At 37.1% G+C, this 27,043-nt stretch overlaps 2 protein-coding genes and 1 pseudogene across 4 annotated transcripts in view; 1 reads left to right on the top strand and 2 right to left on the bottom strand.

Annotated features, from left to right (window-relative positions):
- Positions 1–27,043, bottom strand: part of LOC140746683 (uncharacterized) — a 210,257-nt gene that overhangs the window by 109,776 nt on the left and 73,438 nt on the right. The window lies entirely within an intron of this gene.
- On the top strand, positions 3,728–6,953 carry LOC140746681 (uncharacterized; annotated as a pseudogene).
- On the bottom strand, positions 18,127–24,407 carry LOC140746682 (uncharacterized). 3 transcript variants are annotated; one of them, XM_073078784.1, is made up of 6 exons: positions 23,036–24,407; positions 22,733–22,939; positions 22,514–22,612; positions 22,269–22,364; positions 21,818–21,904; positions 18,132–21,622 (listed from the first exon to the last, which is right to left on the bottom strand). In XM_073078784.1, exons 1-6 carry the CDS (start codon positions 23,070–23,072, stop codon positions 21,000–21,002), a joined length of 1,149 nt encoding a protein of 382 aa, XP_072934885.1. In that variant the 5' UTR covers positions 23,073–24,407; the 3' UTR covers positions 18,132–20,999. The 3 variants fall into 3 exon arrangements, with proteins under 3 accessions (XP_072934886.1, XP_072934885.1, XP_072934888.1); XM_073078785.1 differs by lacking the exon at positions 22,514–22,612 and having other exon boundaries at positions 18,127–21,622; XM_073078787.1 differs by lacking the exon at positions 18,132–21,622 and having other exon boundaries at positions 21,654–21,904.

Genomic DNA, 27,043 nt, shown 5'->3' on the forward strand with positions numbered 1-27,043 from the left:
GCTGTGCTGAGACCGAACGGTAGGCAAGTCATTTGTAACAATTGATGATTGTGAATTAAGCGCAGGAACCGTCTGTGTGACGGGCTTATGGGTACGTGAAAGTACGCCTGAGACAAGTCTATCTTGCACATCCAATCCTTGGGCTGTAGAAAATCGGGTACTCGGTAGACGTTTATTAAGCGAAACTTGTCTGTTATAACATATTTGTTTAGCGCGGACAAGTTGAAGATGGGTCTGTGAGACCCGTCGATTTTTGGAACCAAAAACATTTCTGAAACAAAACTCGGGGCAGGCTTGACTACCTCCAACACACCCTGATTCCGTAATTGAGTTAATACCGTTGTCATAGCAGGCGAAGAGAGTCGAGCGTGCGACAGATTTGGTATTACTAGAGGAGGTTTTTCGAGAAAGGGTATGCGATACCCTTGAATTAACTTTAGGATGAATTTCGAAGCACCTAATTTTTTCCACCGATGGAGAAATAGACGTAATCTGCCTGCTATGAAAGGTTGATTGTCAAAACTTACGCTTTTTCCCGCGGCTGTTGGTCTCCGAGGATGGTGCAGGTCTTTTTTGACTGCCTCTATGATATTCTTGTGGCCTATTATGATATCTTCCTCCTCTTGGGCGAAAGGATCCTCTGTAATTATTCGAAAATCCAGGGCGAGGGTCTGTATTGTTGAGCCTATGCCCTTGTGAAGGTCGATTATTAGAGTAACCCTGCGAGGGTTGATTAACATGGGCAATATGCGCTGTAGCATAACCTCCATGTGAAATACCCTGCGAGGGTATATTTGAAAAATTTCGAATTACCTGCCCCTGCGAGGGGTGGTGTACAGGCTTGCTCGGCCCCGCTTGCGAAGCGGGAGCATTTAAGCCATGCTTATTTAGGGGTAAAAAGGCTTTTCTTACCCCACCTGCCTTTTCAAGCGCTGCGGTTAACAACTCTGCATTAAATAGATGTTGACACGAAGGTGGAATCTTCCTTAAGGCAACCTTAGTTAGTGGATCTCGTACAAAATTTGTTATACCATCTCTTCTCATTTGAATTATTTCTGCTCGGTGACCACATATAAGTTGTAGCAGCTCAGACGATACTTTAAAGAAATCGCCCTTCAAAAAAAGTTCATTAACTTTTTCATTTAAATTTTCAAACGTGAATTCAGAACCCCGACACCATTGCAAAAGACTTCGAAGTGAATTTGGTAAAGCTTCGCGTTGTTTTAAAACACAATATGTCATAGCAGCATATGCTTTATCTGAAATAGCTAGGTGACGTAGGGAGTCATAAGCTTTAACCTCATCATTAACCTCTAGATCTACAATTTAGCCGGGTGAACAATTATATAACTTTTGTGTATCTGAATAACGAACTTCACACCAATGATTACTATCAAAATACTGAATGTCCTTTAATACCGATAAATAATTTTTTGGGGTATTAGGAACTGACGGGTCCTTTAGTTTAGTTTCGGTTTCAAAAACAAAATTAGGCTCAGAAGGGGATTCGATTGAATTATTATATAAATCTCCACTAATATTGCCATCGACTGATAGTTCATTGGAATAATTATTGTTATGCGGAATTGAAATATTGTCACAAAACTTAACTTGCTTCCTAAGTTCATTTATTTCACGAGATAATTTGTTTAAGCGGCGACGCTCACGTTGACGGTTACGTTTGCCCCCCCTTCTTTTACGTTTTTTAAATTTCTTACTGTCACAAGGTTCCGAATTTGATGACGAGGATGTACTAGACTCGGTTGAGGAGCTCGAAGAGCTACTACTCGAAGGAATACGCTTCCTTTTAGGTCGTTGACGAGATCTGTCAACAGTATTACTTTTTTGGGATTCCGAATGAGTAACATGTATGTCATTGTGCGAATGATCAGTATCTTGTTCGTTAACACCGCTCATTATAACTGTAAATTACGCACTGATCCTGAAAATCCTAAAAAGTTGTACAAAAAAGGTACGGCAACGGCAATAAAAGCAATATTAAACACCACAAAAATAATCATATATATGTAGGTAGATTTCTAATAAAAAATTAAAAATAAATGTATTTTAAGGGTAGTTAAAAGAATATCGAACGGTAATACCGTTAAACAAATGAACAAAAAAATTTTACCCTCACAAGCCAAATGGCATAATTTGAAAGTATTTTAAAGGCAAAAAGTAAAAGTTAAAACACATGTTTAAAATAAGGAAGGTACCAAAGGATTACTTACGAAGTATCCGGTTTATCAATCCAATTTGATATTATAAATTCACTACTTCTGTACTAAGTACTGGCTGTACTTATAAAAAGTATTTATCGTACTTATAGAAAAATTTAAGATATTTGAAAAAATAGCTTTCACTAGGCTCTTCTAATAAGTACTTCCGAACGCTGCAGAAAACAGGACGCCAATGAATTAAAATTGGCGCTGGCACCTCGCAGCTCTGCTACTGGTGGGAATGAGTGAGCGAGACGGCTATACGTAGGTAGAGAGGGAGGTACTTTAGGCAGAAAACAGATAGGGCCTATCTCACGATAAAGTTTCAAATAACGGTCAGGTATTTAATAATATATGAGAAAAGAGTACCCTCTTGCGGGATATTTATGCATCTCATTTAAAAGCGCCATCTGTATTTCGTTGCGCGCAATAAAATCGTTGTTCTTTACGTACCTATATATGTGTATTTGCCATATTATGCTATAGATGTGTACATATATGTTGGTATTATTAGAATACTTATTTTACTTGTACTTAAGTATTAAAAATATTAAAGGGGTTGTAAAAATAAAAGTCAAAGTTGATAAATAGCTCATTTTTTATTTTTATTGTTTTTGTGTTTGTCATAATAACTTTGTGCTACAATTTTGGTTTCGTCGTTACCATTGTATTTTATCTTTCCTGACAATATTCTATTGACTGACCTACACCAGCTGTATAAAAAAAATATTTCAAGTGTTAGACATAAAAATATTCCTGTAATTGTATTTTATGCTCCGAACATTTGGATGGAAAGTTAACTAATAAATTAGCAAAAGCAATTATGTTTTTTTGTATGTTTTTCTTTTGTATGTCTTTTTGTATTAAAAAAGATTCCGTAATGTTTTGTAGGTCTTGGAAACAATTTTGTATTTCTTTGCTTGGATAACATAACCAGCTTTTTTGTTTATACTCTTTTCTTTTAATAAAATCATTATTTAGATTGTTATTGTTAATATCTAATAAACTATTTTGCATTGCTGACAACCTTTTACAATATGTTTGAGACATTTTGTCAGGACCCATCCACATACACAATTTCTTTGTCCAGAATCATTTTCTTTTATATCATTGAGCAATATTGAGCTATTAAAATTAATTATATCATTACCTTCCTGGGGAACATCAGGAGTTTTTTCATTTATGAAAAATTAAAATGATTGTAATAATTCACAACCATCTTCTTCACAGTTTGCTTTTTTTGAATGGTTTGCATTATAATTATTTAATAATAAAGCTTTAAATGCCCCTTCAAATGCAACAGTGTTAGGGGCAATATTTCTCGCTCCGTAACTCCTTATGTTCCCAAAGAAGTTTTCTAAAGGGTCCTGATTTAAATTTCTTGTCAACAATGCATCAAAGAAGGATGGTCAAAACGTACCAGACGACGAAACGATGGCGTCACTATATGCCATATATATGAAAAAATCCCTTATGTTTTAAGGTCTAATAACACAAGAAATGTCTTTCTATGTAGCCACAAAAAAAAGTTAATCATTTATTTCAGTTTTTGTAACTTCTTCGAAATTATTTCGAGTAATAGTTTCAGAACGCACCTATTGACGATTCATTTCGCGTATGAAATGACTTGGTATTCAAAAAATATAATTATTCAAGTTTTTCTGAATAGTTGCAAACTGTTATTCAATTAAATTAGTATTTAGGCATTAAATCAACTACTATGTCGATTTATTATGCATTGGATTCTTGTCATAAAAAATAATTATGTTGGTTCATAGCACGTATAAGCGTTTTGTTCAAAAACATACAACGGAACGTCATTTGTCATCGACAATAGTTACATAGTTTGTGGTCATCGACCCATGCTATTGATTGACATTTGACACCCGGCAATCATTCGCATTCGCATCATACTCGCTTCACTTGTTGTTGTGAATTGTGATACGTACTGTACTTTTGGATAATATTCTTCTCTTGTTTTGACCTTGGCATTGTTTTACGGACTGATATCTACACTTGTGACGATTATTCTGGTTTTGATTTCTGGACACCGATTTTGCTTTTTGGATATTTGTGATTGTGAGTTTGTGAGAGACATCATGCAGACGCCACAACTAGCCCTGCGATTGCTATGTGCTAATTGTAACATACGCATTGATACACTTCGCCGCCATCTCGTCTTTGAGCTTGATACCAGAGTAATTTCTAAGATCTGCGAGTGGAATTCTTCAATAATAGTACGTATTTACATACTTACCTACTTATTTTAGTACACTAACTACCATCACACACAATCATACATCATAATACAACTCTAATTCTTATTTTAGATCACTGAAGAAGATTACATATGTGATGCCTGTAATCAATTGGCAATACAGCATGTCAACTCCGGAATGGCTAATGAACCTGGTGCCTCATCTTCCCGTGGCCACATGCATGTTTGCATACTCTGTGGAAGTTCTCTGCGGAATCGTAAATGTGATGTTATTGTGAGAGAGAATCCATCTCAGTTGCAACAAGCAATACTTATTCAACTTGAAAATAGAATTGCCCCACGGTAGGTAATTATGATCTGTTTATTATGTACTTTTGTTTGTATTGTTATCAATGTTATAGTGAATTCATCACTGCAATCTAATGTATTTTTGTAACAATGTTTTTATTTGCTTGAGTTGATGAGCCAAAACATTTATATTAAGACAAGGCTGTATGGATTTTTCAGGCAACTTCATCAGACCATGTTTGTCATCCCTGTTGGCTGAGACTCAAGAGAGTTGCAACACAAAATATTGAGCAGCAGGCAGAGCCAGAGCCGGAGCCAGAGCCGGAGCCAGAGCCAGAGCCGGAGCCAGAGCCAAGGCCGGAGCTGGAGCCTCAGCCCCACGAACCTCGAAGCCCTCCAAACACTGACCAGCAAGCTGACGAAGTACCCGGGGTGATTAGTTGACCGAATTATAGACGAGCGGCTAATACTGCAGCACATTGTGTTTTTTCTGGTTGCCAAAACCGAGATTTGCATAGGATTTCTGACCCTCTAAGAGCAACGATTCTAAGTCAACACAAATATTACTTGCCTTTAAATGCTCGTATTTGTGTAGAACATACATTTAGTACTGAATGGGATATGTTGTTCAATTCTCAAAATAGTTTAAGAACATTTACGGCTGAACAAGTGGAACATGCATTTTCTTTTATAAATGCTTTTAATACATTTCTGGATTTCTCAAGTATGGAAAGTGTTGCAAGAATCGATGACCACTTGTTTCATTATTGGCTTGGAATGAATTATCAGCAATTTGAACTTTTATTATATGAAACACCACGTCTTTTAGAAACAAATAGAGGCATTTTGGGTTTAGGTGCTCTTCTAATGAAGATGAGAACTGGTGATTCAGATGACCGGTTATCCCAGTTATTAATGGTTCCAAGACGAACATTAGAAAGATTGATGGATAAGGTTAGGGAAATATTGGTACAGGATTTTGTGCCTAGAAATCTGGGACTTCAACATATATCCCGTGAACAATTGTTGCAACACAATTTAATGATTCCAAATGCAATTTATAATGAAAATAATCAAAATACGATAATGATATGTGATGGGACTTATATTTATATAAACAAAAGCTCCAATTATACTCGTATGTTCCAAAAGGACACTTATTCCTTACATAAGTATAGAAACTTGTTAAAACCATTTTTGCTGGTGACACCTGATGGCTACATTGTAGACTGCCTTGGCCCATACAAAGCTACCACATCTGATGCAGATATAATGAAGTCTCTTTTCAGAGATGAAAACTCTCCTCTCAGACAATACTTCCAAAATAATGATATTTTTATTCTAGACAGGGGATTTAGAGATTCAATTAGTTTATTAGAGGCTTGCAGCTACAAAACTTATATGCCAGAATCCCTGCTAGAGGATGAACATCAGCTCACCACCGAGCAAGCTAACAGGAGTCGTTGTGTAACCATATGCCGTTGGGTGGTGGAAGTTGTTAACGGATACTTTAAAAGAGATTTTAAAATATTCCGGCAAGATTTTTTTAATAAAAGTGTTCCTCATATGATGCAAATGTTTTCCATAGCTGCAAGCCTTTTAAATAAATTCGGCAAACGATTAAAAAATAGAAATGATGCGGAGCAAATCATAAATATTATTAGGGAACGATTTCCATTACATAGTAATTTATCCGATTTTATAAACAATATGAATATGAATAGACGAACATCTGATTTTACTAGTATCACAGCTGCATCCAATACTAATATTATATTCCCCCGTCTAGAATATAGTGAAATTATATTATTTGCCCTAGGAACATATCAGATCCGACAGGCAAGGTCCTATTATAGTGAACATGTCAGGTTTCACGGAGGGTATCGTATTGAAATAAGCAGAGATAACATTAATGTAAGAGAGTATCGTTTGAGAGGAAGTGGAAATAATTCATTAATAAGAGGCAAAATTAAATCCAGACACATTTCGAGAAAAGTGTATTATGTTTATATATTAATTGAAAATAATGTGTCTGGAAGGGAAGCTATAACAGAGTATTGTTGTAATTGTCTAGTTGGTAGAAGAACGGTTGGGTGCTGTGCACATGTTATGACAATTGTGTGGTACCTTGGGTGGGCCAGGCATCAGCCGACAATATCAGAGCCAGCAGCATTCCTCGATGCTGTAGTTGTAAGAGATGATGATGAATAAAAAGTATTTTTGTCAAACCTATTTCTTTCATTTAAGTGCTCCTACCATTACATCTCATTTACTCCTGTAATTTACCAGTACTCGATTTGTCAATATCTATTCAACTTGAGTATTGAAGACTGAAAGACAGTATGTATCTAGCGACTAACTCTCTTCAGCCAGAATAAATTGAAGTGGTCAAACCACAAAAAAGCCTTGTAGAAATACTTCACGTGTGATATTGTGCCATCCTTGGTTTTCTATACTACACGTTGTGCAAGTTAGAGCATTATATAAATATATCTGATAAACGGACAAGGGGACTTGTGCGCTTTGACAGATGTCCCATTTTTTGGGTAGGTAATTCTCTGAGAGAAATCGCAATAAATAGAAAAGAGATCGCTAATTACCCACTCGCTTATCGTTAAATACATTTTTAGGCTACGCCGCACTCGGTTAAAAGGTAGTTGTTGATCCTAACCTCAAAAGTATAGTTGACGTTTTTATAAAAAATCGTGGCTATTTAGATATGATTTTCAAACGGGATGGTGTTTACAACAAAAGGACAAACCAATCTAACTATAGTTTAATTTGGGACATGAAAAATAAAAGTCGAGTCCAGCTCCTATAGAAATCTGGCCAATCAACTTTATATTTTTTAGATAATATTTTCCAAATTGATTCCATACCTTCAATCGTTTTAATTAAATTGTTTACAGATGGTACTGTAGATTCAGTTAATCGAATATTGTCACCTTGTTTATAAATTTTAATAAATTTTACACTTTTTAAAATGGTCTTTGCCTTCTTCCAAAGTTCATGATGGGGAGATTTACCTCTAATGGGACCTTTATATATTTTACCATTTGGTATATGCAATGTATTAACATTTTTATTTATTTATTTATATATTTATTGTAACACAAACACACGGTTAAGGTACAACAGGGCAAACTTAATGCCTGATGGCATTCTCTACCAGTCAACCCTTGGTGAGTGGAGAGAATTTGCGGCAGGTGTCAAAATACATAAATATTGTAATACTTACTACATATATAAATACATATCCAAATATATACATACACACATATATCTAAAATATAATAATAAAATATTATAAATAAATATATATATATATATATATACATATATATTATAGGAGAAGAGAAAAGAGATAAAAAATGCTTTATATGTCAGGTGAGGAGCTCAGATACTCTCGGACAAGTTTTTTATATATCGCTTTGCTTGGAGCTTTTCTTATGTGCACGGGCAGGGCGTTCCAGAGCAGAACTGCCTGAACAGTAAAGGAAAAATGGAAGAAGCCACTATTATGTGATGGAATATCTGCTTTTAAATTATGAGATGACCGAAGCATTTTATCGTGAGTTAAGTGCCGGTACTGGAAAGAATCCTTCAGATAAGAAGGAGTATTCGTATCATAAAGGATAGAATAAAGAAGGAAGAGAACCCTAGAGTTACGCCTCTGACGAATAGTAAGCCATTTAAGTTGGCGACGAAATAGAGAAACGTGATCATATTTTCGGAGACCAAATATGAATCGAATAGAATTATTGAGAAGGCGCTCTAGTTTATTAAGAAGAGCTTCGGTCAGATCTGGGTAGCACACGTCTGCATAGTCAATAATAGGCAGAATAAGAGTGTTGACAAGCATAAGCTTAGTCTTAATAGGAAGAAAGTGTTTTAGACGATATAGTGAGCGCAGAGTGGCGTTGACCTTCCGGCATACTTCCACAACTTGCGGATACCAAGTCAGAGAGTTGTCGATATAAAGCCCAAGATTTTTCACTGTTTGAGCGATCTGAATTTGAGAGCAGTTGTATAAGATAGGTGGTGGGGAGCTATAATCTACCCTTGTCAGCAACCTTGAACTACCCATGACGATCGCTTGGCATTTGGCAGGGTTGACTGAAATCCCATGGCGCAATGACCAGTTATAAATGGCACTTAAGTTAAGATTAATTGTATCAATTGCGCCATGGAGATTATTCAAATCTGCTTGAGCGTAAAGTTGCAAGTCATCTGCATACAGATGATACGAACAGTTGAGAACAGAAGTTATGGAGTCAATAAATAGAGAAAATAGTAATGGTGAGAGAATACCGCCTTGCGGCACGCCAGTCTCTAAATGAGCCCAATCCGAGGTGCTATTGCCCATACGGATGGATTGCTGGCGTCCGCGAAGATAAGAAGAGAACCAATCCAAGACAGAGGTGGAGAATTGGAGATGGGAAAGGTAGGCAAGGAGAATATCGTGGTCGACCGTGTTAAAAGCATTGGAAAAGTCAACAAGCACCATCACCGTGAGCCTTCTATCATCCATTCCTTGTCTGATGTCATCACATACATCATACATTACATACATTAGAGCAGTGGTGGTGCTGTGACCAGAACGGAACCCGGACTGATATACACTCAGCAGGTTATATTTTGATATATGAGAGGAGACTTGCTTATGTACACAGGCTTCCAGAATCTTAGAGAGGAACGGAAGAATAGATATGGGCCGATATTCGTTAGCCAGCACAGGATGGGGTACTTTGGGAAGTGGACAAACAAAAGCATTCTTCCAGATAGTGGGGTACTGTCCAGACCTTAGAGAAAAGTTAATAATATGCGTAATAACTGGAAGAAAGCTATCGATGACGTTGAGAATCATGACCCTACTTATTTCATCACATCCTACAGCCTTGGATTGGATACTAAGAATAACCTTTTTGATCTCTTCCTGACTAACGGAGGAGAAGTCGAATGTTGGGCAAGGACAAGATTGCATTGAAGCAATGGAAGCTATAGTGAGAGGACGGATTGCATTGTTCAGGGGAGACGTGGAAATAAAATGACGGTTTAAGTCATTCACAGATAGAGAAGAACTGCAATCCAACGATGAAGGTTTGCCCACACCGAGAGACCTAAGAAATTTCCACATATCAGCGGCAGATGAAATAGAAATAATAGAATGGATATTGTAGTGTGTGTGTACAGTTTTGAGGGGTGAGGTAAAGTCGTTAAAAATAACCAAACCCAACGAGTGCAGTTTGAACACTAAAATTTATTAAGTAAAATGCTTATTCTAAATAATGAGTAGGTATGTGTGCGCAATACATATGTACGTACATACATGCAGTAAGAAATGCGCCATCAGCAATACCACCATGTACGATGTGGTAGCTCGTACATCCTGCCCACTCAAAGCAAGGAATAACCAGAAACCAATGTTCTTAAAACAGAGAAAACTCTAACGCAGGCCGTGCCGTAAATATGTATGTTGCGCATATCACAAGTGAATATAAGTCTAGTATGAGTTAAAATAAAATGTTATAAAATTATTTTACATGATTTTACAAGATGATATCAATGTGTCTTAAACCTAAATGTTAATTGTCAAGGCCGTCAGTAGTTAATGAAATAGGATCACGTTAAACTCGTTACGACACTATCACTCTTTACTCGTATTTATTATTCACTATCACTGTTAGCACGTAGATCAACCTTCACGCACCGTTTTGAAGGCACAGGTGTAGTTGATGTTGATTTATTAATATTAGCCAGTGATTGACCCAGTACGTCACGAACTTTGGCAGTGCCGCCTGGCTCCGGGACATCCGTGACGGCTGTAGGGGTAGCTCGTAGTTCCATTGAGTTAAAGATGTTGTTTTCTTGGAGCTCTTCTTGCATCCAAAGCTTGGCCTTGCGATATCTCATTATGATGTAAATGATCACTGCTAGTATGATAAGGAATAATACTGCATATAACATTGAGTAGTGGTGCACGTCGTGAACACTCAAAGCGGTACTAGACTCATGTTTTAGGCTATCTATCTGTGCTTTAAGTCGACTCCACTGGTCTTCGTGATCTTCAGAAACATAGCTTTTGTCAAATGAGGAATTAATTATCGAGTTTAAAATGGAAATCTTTGGAAGTGTAACAATATCGTTCTGTACGTTTACGTGGCTATGAAAGTTGCTACTGTGACCAAAAATAGATAAACCATTACTTCTTAAAGTACAACCTTGACCTATATCTAATATGCCATTACCCGTCAATAAACCTTGCTGAATGCCATCGGGGCAAAAAGAGCGCACTAAGCAGCTCTCACAACATGAGAACAGCCACCTGTTGCTAGAACGTAATCTGACCCATCGTTCATGACATGCCGACACCTTTGTAGTACACATTGTTTTGTTATTAATACTAATGTTACAAATGGTTTTAGTAATTTGTAATTCATAAACAGGCTGATCAATTGTGCATATTAGTTTGTTAGCAGATAAATGAATACATGATTGTATATCATTCTCTGACAGCAAAAGAAGTAAATTCTTTTGTAAATTGAAGGCCAGATAAGGAAAATTAGTTGATGTATAATATGTTTGATGTGGCAAACTAAAGACTTTGTCTAATTCTAATACCTCCTTGCTCACAAGAGGGATTCTGACCTCGATGATTAAATATTGATTCCCAATATTTGCACTAACCTTCATAAATTTGTAGAGGTCTGTGACGCTCTGCTTGTCCACCGGTAGTGTTAGGTCGCCTTGCAAATGGCTAGAAATTACGTTTACCTGATCTGCTAGTTGTTCGGGTGGGAGGAGATGTGCATTCATGTGTCCGTGCGATATGTCAGTAATAGTATTAATTACAGTATCCTGAATGCGCCTCAAGCTGGAAATTATAATATTTGCACTAAGAGAGGATGATAAAACATTTAGTTCACTGCTTAACTCTGAGTACACTCTGTTAATTGAAACATTAATGTTACGAAGATTATTATCTAAGATACTAAACTGTTTGTTCATAATATCTTCATTCCTACGCATTATATTGTATTGACCTTCAATGACACTTGTTTGATTTTTAATAAGAAGTAGTAAATGATTTTCGTTTAATGATATTTTTGCGATATCCCTTTCATACGTGTTTAAAAATCTCTCATCAAGAACGCCAAATAAAGTATTTGTTAAATAACCAACACCATTAAATAAACCTCTCTTCTGTCTCCCTTTAACTCCACTTCTAAGTATGTTGTTATAGTGATCAATTTCGGATAAATCATGTTGCAACTGGGATATGATACTTGTGTACTGCAAAGGTAACTTTGCTGTACGTAACGGCATATCTAAACGTGTGACGTAATCACGAACATTATTTAAACCTGTCCAGTATGACGTCAAATTATAATAAATAACGACCCTCCATTCATCCCGAATGAGACGTAACTCAGATATTCTGTCGAAATAAAAACTCTGATTAGAATCGAAATTTGATACGTTGAAATTAGAATGCGCGGGAGATATAAATGTTAAAAATAGTAAGAATGCCATCGTTATTGCGTTTACAATACGGTTGGGGCCTTTAGGAGTCCTCCTGGTTCTGTTACGTGTGACGTCATCCTCCTTTTGCGTTCTAATTTCTGCTGTGTTATGGCTTGTGGATTCTTCCTTTACAGGTAAAATAGATAGTTTAAGAATAGGCCTCTTAATCTCTCCATTCTGTGTCTTCAAAGATACCACGCGAACATATCCGTCCTTCCCAGGGTGTACCGCGGTTACTTTTCCCAATGCCCATTTGCCAGGGGGGAGATTATCTTCCTTGATAAGCACTACATCATTAACCTCTATATTTTTGCGAGGGGAGTTCCACTTTGATCGTACTTGCAATAGTTGTAAATAATCTGACGACCAACTTTTCCATATATGTTTATTCATTGCCTGGATCATTTGCCATCTAATATTTAAGTTAATATGGTACGGATCAGTTTGAGGTCGAGATATAAGTGCTCCTCCAACGAGGAAGTGTCCCGGGGTTAAATATTGATCGCTTGTATTTTCTGTTAAGGCGATCAGTGGACGCGAATTTAAGCAAGCTTCCACTTGGTGAAGTAAAGTTATGAACTCCTCGTAAGTGAGTTTTTGTTCACCCAGTACCCTACGCAGATGATACTTCAAGCGTTTTACAGCAGCTTCCCAAAGGCCACCCGCGGATGGGTAAGCTGGCGCGTTAAATATCCATTGTATGTCAAACTCTCTGGTATTCTTAAAAAAGTTCTCATCAATGGTCTGCAGAATTTCCTTGTACTCCTTCTTTAAAACGCGATTTGCACCAACAAAATTAGTGCCATTGTCACTATACATGTGACTCGGTGTCCCACGCCGCGCGCAGAAGCGACGAAATGCAGCCAAGAATCCTGGAGTGCTTAGGTCCGATACCAGTTCCAGGTGTACAGCTTTGGTTGCCAGGCATACAAAAACGGCTACGTATCCTTTGGTGGTCTTCACTCCACGCCCTTTATTCGCCTTTATATCAAAATAACCTGTAAAATCTACACCTGTATGTGTAAAAGGTCGAGAAGGTGTCACGCGTGGTTCTGGAAGATCCGCCATGATCTGTGTATTTGTTTCGCTACTAAATCTCCTACACTTCACACACTTTCGTAATTCTCTCTTAACTGTTCGCAGTCCACTTATAACCCAAAACTTCTCCCTAATGTAAGACAAAGTTAAGCTTGGTCCACCGTGTAGCATAACCAAATGTGCCTGTCGTATGATAAGTTCGGTTAAACGGCCGTGGCTAGGTAGAATGATAGGATGTTTAGAAGATTGTTGCAATCTAGAATTATTAAGACGACCCCCAACTTTCATTATTCCATCCTCGCTATCAATGTATGGGTTTAGACATAATAATTTACTAGTCTTCTTTAAGCATTCTCCCTTGATTAATCGGTGTATATCTTCTTGGAATTCAATACGCTGCACAGTTTTAATAATTAAATTATAAGCTTGCGTAATTTCGCTTACTGTCAAATACCTAAGCCGTGTCGTATTTTGCTTGTCGCGAAGCCAATGAACGTAACGTGAGTACCATCCTACTATTGTTACTAAACGGTTCATTGAACTACATTCATTCAATAATTTTATAATGAAGCAATTTTTGTCGTATAAAGCTGCCTTTACATTGGACTTTTTTGTTTCGATTGTAGGTGTTACGTATTTCTTGTTAGAAATTATTTTTTTGTCGAAACGTAGCAGCCAATCTGGGCCTTCCCACCACAAAGAATTTAATAATAATTGCTTGAGGGTTAGCCCTCTTGTAGCACAATCCGCGGCATTGTGTGCTGTCCTGACGTGATGCCAATTTGATGAAGGGATGACTGAGGTAATTTTCTGGACTCTACTTGCTACAAACTGTTTCCATTTGTGCATATCCCCGTGAATCCATCCGATAACAACCATGGAATCGGTCCATGCGTAAACAGTAAAAGTATTGTCCGAATATATCTGCATAACCTTCTTCAATAATCGCGATAAAAGCACTGCACCACACAATTCGAGCCGCGGTAATGTTAGTTTATGTTTTAATGGAGCTAATTTTGTTTTTGCAGTTAGCAAGTGAGATGTATACGCGCCCTTATCATTCTTTGTTACTATGTAAATAGCACACGCGTAAGCTTTTTGTGACGCGTCGCAAAATCCGTGAATAATGTAATGTTTTTTGTTACCTAAATATCGAGGAATATTTATTTTATTTAAATTTTGAAAATCTACCTTTAACTGCATCCACTCTTCTTTCATACTATCCGATAGTTCTTCATCCCAGGTAATATCTTCGCTTGACCAAGTTTTTTGAAATAATAGTTTAGCTCTAATAGTAAGCGGTGACAACCACCCTAGCGGATCAAATATCTTTGAAATATACCCAAGTAATAATCGCTTAGTTAGAGGTTTTTCATCGCGCAGGTCTTCAAATTTATTTTGGAACGTAAATGTGTCAGATTTTGGATTCCAACGTATTCCAAGTGTTTTCCTTGACTCCGAACACCTGAAATCGAGCGGAGTGTCAACCTGATCAGGTGAGAGATCCTCGATAAGGTCGGAGGTATTACTGGACCATTTCCGAATATTCATGCCCGCTCCCTTCAATATATGAATAATTTGAAGCTGTAGGCGTCGGGTTTCTTCAATCGTTTCACCACCTTCTAAAAGATCATCCATGTAAAATGAATTATTTAACGCCTCTGCTGCCAACGGATACTGGGTAGAACCATCGAGTGCTATCTGTCGAAGTGTTCGCATGGCAAGGTATGGAGCGGCCTTCGTCCCATACGTGACTGTGGTTAGTTGGTAATCAGTCATCGGGTCCTGCTGCGATGCTCTCCATATTATTCTTTGCAAATGTTGATCACAGTCCCTGACAAGGATCTGACGGAACATTTTTTCTATGTCCGCCGTGATTACGTACTTATGCTGGCGCCAGCTGATGATAAGACTTGGTAGATCTTTCTGCAGATTAGGACCACGTTCCATTAAGTCATTCAGGCTGTAACCGGAAGATGTCTTGGAGGACGCGTTGAAAACCGTACGCAACTTAGTAGTCGAAGAGTCCGATTTTAATACACCGTGATGGGGGAGATAGCATGATATCGTATTGAAATTGGAAACTCGTTTCATGTGGCCCATTTTCTCGTAATCTGTCATAAATTGAATGTAACTGTCACTAAATGTTTGGTTTTTTAACATTTTATTTTCAATATTATGAAACTGTGCTATTGCTTTAGATTTCGAACAACCTAGGCTATTTTCATAATGTGGCTTCATAGGAAGAGCCACTTGATACCGACCATCTGATAAACGCTTAGTGGTCGACTGATATAACTGTTCACAGTATTGTTCCACAAGTGATGAGGAAGTAGCGTTGTCCTTAATCTCCTCTAACTCCCAATATTGAGATAAATCTGACAAATTGTTAACGACTACGTGACAGTTAAACGTTTTCACATTGCCCGATAAAATCCAGCCTAATTTAGTTTGCTGAGCGATCGGTGCCATGTTTGGCCCCTTAATTAGACCACTCATAATAATGTCAGAATACACACTGGCATCCAATAAAAGATCGATAGGCCTAGACACATTGTACTCGGGATCAGCTAGCTTAATATGTTGTAAGTGTGACCAGTCCCGCCTATTAAATGTTATATTAGGTAAATTATTAACAACATGAGTTATTACTAACGCTTGTGTTGTAAATTCAAAGTTATCGTGTATAGATTGACACAATAGCGATACAATACCCTTACTCTGCTTTGATCCATTACCGATACCTGATACGGTTCCGTGATAACGTTGCCTAGTAAGACCTAACATTTGAACCGCACGTTCCGAAATTAAAGAAATTTGAGAACCTTGGTCCAGGAGGCCTCGTAATATAATATATGTCCCGTCTGCTGCCTTTACTCGCAGCGATAAAGTGGTTAGTAATATTTCCTCTTCATCGGTAGTAACGTGGCTAACTGTATGTTGATTATAAGCATCATTAAAACCTAATGCGTTTGTCGCTCCCTCGTCGTGGGGTATGTTAGGTGCACAAGTACGCGGCGTCATTGACACGTGGTTGAATGCATCATGTAATATGGTATGGTGATCGCCTTGACAACACTTGCATTTCTTTGTAGAAGTGCACGGGTTGTCATAATGTTTATAGAGACAACTTTGACAAACATTTAATTTTTTAACTATTTTCATTTTAGCGTCCGGTTTTAGTTTATTAAATTTATTACATTTGTATAAAACGTGATGTTGATTGCAATACGGACATGACCACGTGTTACAAGCTGAACTTAGGAATCCGCGCTTGGGAAATTTTCCCTGATTGTTGGAAATAGGATACTGCATTCGGTTTTGTTTAAAGTTAGGCATAGTACTTTGATAGGATTGGGGTTTTCCTATGGCTACGGGATCTCTCTCTCTCCTCTGTATAGGTTCGAGAGCAGTAAACTTACTTTCTAAAAATTCCATTAGTTCAACAAGTAACGGCAGCTCACGTGGGGACTTACGTGACTCCTTGTAATCTGCTAATGTAAGTTGGTCGAGTTTCCTACATATGTGATGCACCAACAAGGGGTCCCAGGTCGTAGTGTCGATACCTAGATTTTGTATGGCGCGTATGCTTTCCATGGAGGTATCATACAGGCGTTTAATGTCATTCGCTGTTTGTTTTTGCATTACCGGTTGCGATAAAAATGTCTTAATATGTTTTGTAAATAATAATTGTGGATTATTATACCTGTGCACGAGAAGCTCCCAAGTAGTGTCATAGTTGTCTGCCGATATATGGAGATGTTGAACGAGACGCTCAGCTTCGCCCTTCAACTTACCTTTTAAGTGTTGCATTTTTTGACATTTAGTCAGTAAGTTGTTATTATGAATGGCTTCACAAAACAGATCGTAAAAAGTAGGCCATTGCGTATACTTACCAGTAAAAATGGGAATATCCAACTGCGGCGTGGACTGTTGTAAATGTGCTGTAGAAGCTAATTTATAATTAAGTTTCCTTTTAATTGACTTATATGAATTTTCGTAATAATAAAATTCATCATCATATATATCTATATATACATCATCATAGTCAGAATCCGACCCTTGGAGTAAATTATCGATTTGCAAGTGCAAGGAATCGATGGCCTTCCATCTACTTTGAACATTCTTTAACTCATCTTCCAGCTCCCACTTATCAGAGATTTGTTCTACATTAATGCCTGTCACTAACCGTTTAAAGGCTCTAAAATTAGTGCGTTGCAAAGAAAGAAGTTCTGCAACTTGACCGGAATGTTGGATTGTAGATGATGACGGTAAACGGGGAGCAGGTAGTAGAGTTTGTGTTCTTTTAGATGGACCGGGGAGTTCGGCTTTGTCAGCATTATCTAGTGTTTCACCTAGTGTAAAGAACTCTATTTTGTTACGTACAGAATCAAAGTATTCCTTTGCCTTCTGAAATTGATTGTCGGCAAAATAAGGATATTTAATGTCCTCATAGACAGCTAGTTTCTCGTTATTAATCCTAAAGTCTGCCCAGAGCCTATCCAACTTATTGAGTCTTTCATTTAAGTACTCGCGAGTTTTCCTACTAGCAGGGTCTTTATTGAAATTTCTCTCGGTTTGTTTGATTAATTCTAATATAGAACTCTGGTTTTCTAACAACTTCTCCATGATGTCTTATATGTAAATAGTAGTGCAAGACCTTACTTGATAGTCGTTGTTTAAACTTAAAGAACTTGTTAGCTGATGACGTTCGATGCCGTTGTCTCGCGATTGCGCCTTTCAACCAGCCAGCAGCAGCAGCAGCAGAATATTGAGAGTCCACGCGCACAATATACACTTAAACAGTTCACGTTGTCACTGCTTCAAAGTCTAAGGTCGAGACCGCATGTCCCAACTGTTCACTATATGACCGTATGTCACCGATAAACGCTCAATCGTGTGTAGCGCGAAAAGCGTTTTATGAAGGACCGAAACCGTTTTGTTTCTTTATTTCCTTCAGATTCGACCAAACCGTATTGCCTAGTCGAAGGTCCAATTAACTGTATTTAAAGGCTCGAAGGACCATAAAACTGTAGTGTGTGTGTACAGTTTTGAGGGGTGAGGTAAAGTCGTTAAAAATAACCAAACCCAACGAGTGCAGTTTGAACACTAAAATTTATTAAGTAAAATGCTTATTCTAAATAATGAGTAGGTATGTGTGCGCAATACATATGTACGTACATACATGCAGTAAGAAATGCGCCATCAGCAATACCACCATGTACGATGTGGTAGCTCGTACAGATATATCGGCGTTTGGCTATTCGTACCATCTGGTTACATCGATTTCGCGCAACTTTGTATGCGGACCAATTAAATTCAGTACGCTCCTTTTTAAATTTCCGGAAGGCACGATCCCGTCTGGTCATCGCCACTCTAATATCATTATTAAACCAAGGGGCAGGAGGACGCCTCAACTTCACTTTGTGCACCGGGGCATGAGCATCATAGAGGGATAAAACTGATTTATTGAGAAAAAAGATTTTTGTCATCCACAGTTGGTGCATCAATTAATGGAGCAAAGTCTATAAGGGAGGCGTCACTCTTCAGTTTGTTTAAGTCAATCTTTGCAAAGTTTCGCAGGTCTAAAACAGCAGGTTTATGTTTGGGAGGCTTGATCTTATATGAAGAATAAATGAGATCATGCCGAGAGAACCCGGGAGCGGAAAGTTGTCCATGGGTTTCAATGCACTCAGAAGAAGCTACAATGATAAGATCAATCCATGAGTCATCAGTGTCGGAATTATGATGAGTGGCCGATAAAGCAAGAAGTGTGAAATTTACAGTCTCAACTAAGGATTTGAGTTTTAGAGATCGTGGAGTGCATTTTAACATATCAGTATTAAAGTCTCCCATTATTAAGCAGTGTGCGTACTCAGACCCTAAAGTCTCAAAAACTGACTCTAAAGAGTCAGAAATGTCGATGGAGGGAGGACAGTATACTACACCCAGAGCCGCCCTAGTGCCCATGACATCAATTTCAATGCACAGAAACTCGGGGGATGCATTGTAACATGAAGGCGATGCAGAAATTACTTTATACTTGATGTTAGCACGCAAGTAAATAGCTACACCGCCACCACGCTTCCCCGTTCTGTCGTTACGTATCAGGACAAAGCCGGGAAGTGGAAATAAAGAAGAGTGCAACGACGGTTTCAGCCAGGTTTCTGATACTAAAATAGCATGCAGACTAGGTACATTGAAGGTAGCCTCGAGTTCAGCATAGTGGCTTGGAATACTCTGCGCATTGATATGACATATATTGAGAAAGTTCTTTGAGGAACAGAATACCTCCCCAAGTTTGTAGTTTAAATTAACATCCGAGGAGCTAGAGCAAGATTCAAAAATGTCAGAAGAATCACTTAGAGAGAGATAAGCATCATCATCTAACATGGTAATTAAATATAAACAATAAATAAAATACTATCTATATAAATTATAATTTACAATCGGAAATAGTACTAAAATAAAACTAAACTTAAATTTCATACTCCAGCACCAAACCCAAAAGTTGACTGTTCACAATTTTTAAATTAAGATTAAAGTAGACATATAGCTCAATTTAAGGTAAACATTAAACATATAAATTTTAATAGCAATGATAACAAATTATAACTAATAATAAAATTATAGCAGTGCAATAACAAAAAGCTAATAACAGATTTAGATACGTACTCGCAAGAAGTTTGCCGAGTAACTCGCTGAACAGTGTAGTATACCAAGTTCGTGTCTATTCGTCTATACTATGCTCTATGGGTATGTAAACTAGGGACAACGAAAAAAGTATTAAAAAAATAGACTATGAATAAAAATATGTAAAATAAAAATGATAAATGTTGTCTATGACTACAGAAATGATCGAAACACAAAAGAGCAGTACAAGTAAAAATTACCGTGGTTCACACAAGGTATAAAGTACATTTATCAAAAGTACCTATATAAAAAATAATGTATCAAAGACATTGTTTAACAATATTGTAATGTCTACAAGGTCCCGACATTCTTGAGGCAGATCTCCCCTGGCCGTTAAATGATCTGTAACAACAGCTACACTGTGACTAAAGAGTTGCGTTGCTGTTTTAACCCTCATTTTATTAATTTTTTGCGGGTTCACATGCTCCTCACTTAATTTATGTAAGAGTCTTAGCTCACCACAGGACTTATCTGCGGCATACACCATTTGAAAATACACCCATTTGACAGTTTTTCTTTCATTTTTTATGGTGTATACCATATCTTTGTTAATTAAGTTATTTCTTATTCCTTTGATTAAGTGAGGAGCATCAAATAATGGTATAATATTATGACCATTGAGAAATATCAGATTATAACACCACCGCTTCTCTAGTCGCATGTAAGCTGCTTTTGAATCATTAATTAATTCTGTTACAGCACTAACATTTACTGGACTTTGGTCACATACAGTATTTATTACTATAAGTCCACAATCAAAAATATGCTTCACAACTGTTTTAATAGTTGCTTTTAATTCTACTTTACCCAATCTATTAGTAAAATAGTAAGCAACCGGTTGTTTAAAATTGTTTTTTATACCTTTTACCATAAAAACAAGAACATGGTCTGCTATGTTCTTATTTTCATTGGTTGTGAACCCCTCTAAAGAATCCTTAGGTTTAAAGAATCTTTATTTCTCATAAGACATATTACATTTGTCACTTAAAATGAGAAATTTACAATAGATTAATAATAACTTATGGTAATGCTCGGTAGGTATGTTCGTGTGTGTGTTGCATTGTGCGTGTGTGTAGCGCATGTGCGTGTGTGTGTGCGCATGTGTGTATGCGTGTGTCTGAATCCTTCTGTTTGTTATAAGATATTTGAGGATTCAGTGACATCTCATCAAATGATAAACTGCATGTCCGATCTGATATGTCCATACATTTTACATTTTTTTTAATTTTATTAAAAATAATGGCATTTATGCCTGGACATAATTTTACGTCACTTAACAATTTTTTCATTGCCTTACTTAAAGGCAACGTAAAATATTTGCACAAAAGTGAATAGCTTTTTGGACTTTTCTTATATAGTGATAAGGAAAGTATTTTCTCTTCCAGTGAAAAGCGTGTTCCTTTTGATTTTTTGCCAGACTGGCATTGCATGCTTAAAAATAATTGTGCTGGTTTTGTCATATTTTCAACTACACTATTGAAAACCATATCACTAGACATTTTATGTGCACTCTCCAGTCGTGTCTTAAAAGTCACACATCGCTTGCGCAAGCGACATATTTCAGATTTTAAACATTTTATTTTTGTGAACAGAGGCTTCATTTGGACACAAGCATGCTTCTCCATTATCTGTTTAGTAGCACCTGCAAATACACAAAGCAAAGTGTTAAGAAAACATTACAGCAATACTGAATCAATCAGTTTTAAAATTTTATTATAGCAAATTTGTATATTGTTAAGATCAAATAAAAGTATCTCATAATTTTACCATCTGTAAAGGTGCTTATTAAATAAAAACTAGAACATAAGATAAGATATACAGAGATAATATAATATACCTTTTATCGTTTTATTTCTTCGTTGTCTGCTAATCACACTGTAACTGTGTTCCATTCTTATGGCATGCCAAGTATTACTTGAACACTCTGCAAAATTAAATGGTGAACCAGTTAAAGATTAAAAGATTATCCAAGAGCAAAAATTTACATGTCTACAACAAATGATCATGCAAGAAAAGTAATTTTAATTAAGATTAAATGATCATCTGCACCCATTGAGGATGGTCACCTCATGTCTGTTTGTTTTAACAACATCATACCACAAATTAGGGTGGCGATTGTACCACCCCAGAACAATGAAACATATTCAACGACTTTTTTTTACTTTTATTGACATATCCCTTCACAGGTTGTGCAACCTGATTCAGGTTGAGTTTGACTGATTTTAGTAGTAAATTTGGACTTGAAAGGATATGTTGCATAATGGAACACAATAAATGATGATAATTACCTGTAAGAGATGATGCTAAAGATGCAGCAGTATAAGGTATTATATTCTCCACATTACTAGAACCAGGTTGCGCGATGTCTTGTACAATACTTCCATCTAAAAATAAACATCATGGCCTATTATCGTAGTAACATTTGTATTCGGTTTTTCAGTTATGTTGAATGTTATTAAGAAACAATTTTAATAAGGATTGTTAAAAGATTTGGGTGGTTAATAACAGTATCCAAAAAATTCCACTCAATTACCTGTGAGACTTGATGATGTTATGGTGACAGAAGCATTAAATCTATCATTTTGCAAGTTGCTAGGACCAGGTAGTATACTGTTTTCTACATTACTTTCACCTAAAAATAAATGCTTCTTTATTTTTTGTGATATATGTATATTGTCTTGCAGTTTATTTTGAGTAATTAGAAATATATAGAAATATATAGAAATAATATTGTAAATTTAATAAAACTCACCAGACAAATGTACAGAAGGTATGGCTAATGCATTCAACCGTTTATAACGGTTTCTGTCTTTGTCAGTAAAATGAATACTACAAACTTTTTTCTTCCTGTAATATTCAACATCTGCCTGTGTTTCCAGTTTACCACCAACCAGAGTTACCCAGGCTTTGAACCGGCTAAAATACTTTTCAGGATTCGGAAAGCAATGCATGACAACTCCTGAAATAAGTAATGGTAACACAATTTAATAAAGGTAAATTAAATACTAACGAAGAAGTGATGTAAGTCAAATGAAAAATATAAGTATTTTCTTACCACTAGTTCGACATCCAAATGAGCAAGCTCTCCCCATAATGCTAATAATGGCAAAATAACACGAATAACACTAAACGAAAAAGCCGTCCTTTTCGCACAAAATAACACGTAAACAGCGTCTTTTCGCACAAAACAACGTCCTATCGTAAAGCACTAAACTGAAATTTTCGCACAAAACGTCCTTTCGTAAAATACAGGAAACACTACTCGTACCTAGAAGACTCAACAGCAAGGCGAAGGAACATGTAGCTCAACTTAACGCACTTACTGAAGATATTCAGGCAGTGAAACATGCATTAAAGTCACAAATTATAGCAAACAACAAATACGCGCGCACACGCATTCGCATCCATCATATTTGTGATTGGAATATGTCAAAACCGTGAAAATGACATTACTGTACTTGCCCGTACGCAAAATTGACCATTTAACTTGTAATCGTATAATTTTTAATAAAAATTAAGGACATATCTAAATAACATGTTTATTGCAATAGCTGTAAATACATTTTTTAAGTATTACTTGGTACAATTTATTTATTTTTAGACTTAAATTATACATTTGTAACAAATTTTCTATTAAGCGACATCTGTCGTGACATTTATTAAACATAACATAGAAATGTAACGCGATAAAATATAGATGGCGTACTTCGAAATGAAAACGTCACAATGTATGGAAGTGTACCCCCCCTGCCCGCCATTAACTAAAAGTACTTAAATGACTTAAATCTATGCGTAATACGATGTTGACAGTGTACAATTTTAAATGTCTCAAAATATCAAATATTATATGGATGCCTTTAATTTTCTGTAGCAAATGCGTGTATAATTTATTTATCGTTATTTTTGTCTCAGACACCTTGTAAAAATAATGTAAGATAAAGATAAAAATGTGAATTTTGATTCACGTAGTAGCCATAGCACACAAGTGTGCAATAGTCGAGCGAACGGTAATATTCGGTTTATAGCACATAAGTGTGCAATAGTCGTCGGAGAGGTTAACTTTGAGTTTTCACTATGATTAAAACTTTTGTTATATTACCCTATATTACAATTATTATTAAAACAATTAAGGAGAAAGTAACAAAACACTGATACTGAACAATTGAACATATATAAGTAGTGGAAATAGACACTGGTGACGATTAAATAGTAATAGTGACAATAACAAATAAACTATGGACATATTGTTGGATTCGAATTCTTCATTTAAAGAAAAGATGAAAAACTAAAAAGAAGAATATGGCACAACAACAAAACAAGATTCTCACTTCTTTTGGGTTCTTTTAAGGCGTGAAGCCATTCGATCCTGCTTATGTGCATCGGTCGAAGCCTGGGCTGGGGAAACCGCAACCGGCGCTTTGGGTACGGCATCAAAACTCACCAAGCTATCAACCTGGTGACGAGAGCCATCCGACGCCAGAACATGGATGACGCCGTCGCGAGTCCAGCATTGCTTGACACCATGCCGCCGACGGGCCTCCATGAACAGAGCATGTCTTGTTCGTGTCAAGAATTCTGACAGTGTTATGCCCGTGCCCCTGAGTTTGGTTTTAGTAAACCAAACCTTGTCACGCAGGGGCGCCTCACGGAACTTCACAATGACTGGTCGTGGCTTCTTGTCTGTGGGACGTCCCAACCGGTGACAGCGACTTAGGGAGGCTGATGAAAACGCAGCTATGCCGAGTTTGTCCTGTACTATCCCAGCAACAACACTTGCAGTGTCTTCCGACTCCACTTCAGGAACATCATGCAGCAGTAACATTTTTCGGCGAGTTCTTGTTTCTGCACGATCCATCTCACGTCCCAGATATTCAACTTGGCGTTGAAGAGTGCTTAAAGCCGACATGATAAATGTCTTGAATGCTGTAAATTCTGATGCCAAGGATGTGGTGGATACAGCAGTGGGACTGGTTTTTTCAGTTCTTTTAGGAACTCATTCATCCTGCTGTTGAAGAGCTCAGTCATTTCTGCGAGTGATTCCTTAACAGAATCCATATTTTATTGCAGTGAGTGTGCAAAATATGTGAAAGGAGTTAACACTGGTAGGTACTTAGTCCTCACATACAGTTAAATACCATGTATAACTGTTTTAACTATTTTTAAATATTAAATTTCACTTGGAAGTAGAAAAAAACGTCTGTCAGTATTTTCACACCTACCCACTTTTTGTATTCGTTCTATACATAAAACGCACAAAGCGTCTAAACATTATGCCATCCGGCCAGAACATATCGTCTAAAAAAAAAAAAAAAAAGATACCGGCCGAATTGATAACCACCTCCTTTTTGAAGTCGGTTAAAAATAAGTCTATTTTATTCTTAGTAACTAACAATTTATAAGCACAATATTTTTTATTTCCTTTCATATTTATCTTTTTAAGTGTTACTAACTCATTTGTTCTCTCTTTTACATAGTTAATTATATCTTGTTCATTAGTTTCTATACTAACATTAGATATAAATAACGGTATTTTAACATCTGCTGCTCTAAATCTACCATCCGGCGCAGTAGATGCACGACCTTTCTGTCCTATCAACTTATAACGATTTGCCGTTTTATTTCGCACAACGGTCTATTTTCCGTACCACTTGTTCACAATTCACTTCATTCGACTTTGTTGCACTCGCGCAAACCGTGTTTACTTTCGTATTTTTCGAGTTGTCACTATGTATAGCCGTAGAAGCAACAGGCAGTCGATAACCACTAGTAGGGGTTCTAGCCGCTTCGGGAGTTGTCGCGTTCAAAACCGCAGTACTTGCCGGGGCCTCGACTCGTCTTCGTTGATTGGCTGTCCTTCTCACACATATTCCACCTTTGTCTTTTGTCGCATTCGCGAGTTCATTCGAAGTACCGTTTACCTCTTCATTGTTCAAATCAGCGAGTGCGCAGCCAATAGGAGACTTTTGCAACTGCACTCTTTCACTTGCACCTTGTACTTCACTGCATCTTGCTTTCTCGCTCACTTCGTTCGAAACCGCAGTAGTCATCTGGGTGTTAATGCAAGTTTGTATTGCTGTTTCATTTTTTTGCGTATTGTCACTGGAGACAACATTAGTGTCCGTGCATGACGTCATTGGGTGTGACGTACCTTTTTGCGATAACGGAGAATTCTTAACGTTTGAATCAGCTGTTATGAACGACGGGCTTGAATGCATATATTCCAATCCAATAGGTCCACTATCCGGGGGGCTGTTTTGTACATAAATGCCCCTCTTTCTATTTATATTAGCACTTTTTGAGGAGAAAATATCTATTATTGGTGTCACTTTTTCTTCCAGTGCACTAAACTGGTTCTGTAGTTTTAATATGTCTTTCAAGACTCGTGTCACATCAATATGGTCAAAAGTTACTGGCGGGAGCTTGTGCAGTTCTCTCGCCACAAAAATAGGAAAAAGCTCCGGGTTTGTACCTTTTAATATGCTGATTATATCGTCCAGGTCCCGTGATATTTTCTTCTTGCCGTCCTTACGACGTACAGGCATATTTTTGGTACTAGGTAGCGACTCGTAGAGCAGAGTTTTGGCTTTTACCACCTCCTCCGCCGAAAAAGACGTGGTGCACAGCTGCTGTATGCTCTCCTCGTCCATGAAGTCCAGAACATTACGCAAAAACGCCAAGAGTTCATTAATCACAATATTGCAATTCGCACATTTCACTGTATTAGAGGCCATTGCCCTCTGCTATGAGTCATCCGCATAGCGTGGACACATCCGCTCGTAGTCATGCGCACGCGCGTCTGTCACATAAGGACATAACTGATGATTTAGAATGGGCCTCAGTATGTTTACATAAATCCGGCACTTATTTGTTGATTGTACCTGATCTGAAATTCCCTTTTGCAACAACTCATATTTAAGTTTAAAATTTGATACTAATTCTTCTATGTATGTTATTTCATGGCTCTGGGCTATTTGTAGTTATTAACATTATTAATTAAATTTCCTTTTTCGTTTCATTAAGGATTTTATAGACTTGTTAACATTGGTGTACTTATAGATGTCTG

This window comes from Epargyreus clarus, unplaced genomic scaffold (genome assembly GCF_041222505.1).
Source record: "Epargyreus clarus isolate Ecla_fem2 unplaced genomic scaffold, WU_Ecla_fem_2.2 ptg000013l, whole genome shotgun sequence".
NCBI classification, from domain to species: Eukaryota; Metazoa; Arthropoda; class Insecta; order Lepidoptera; family Hesperiidae; genus Epargyreus; species Epargyreus clarus.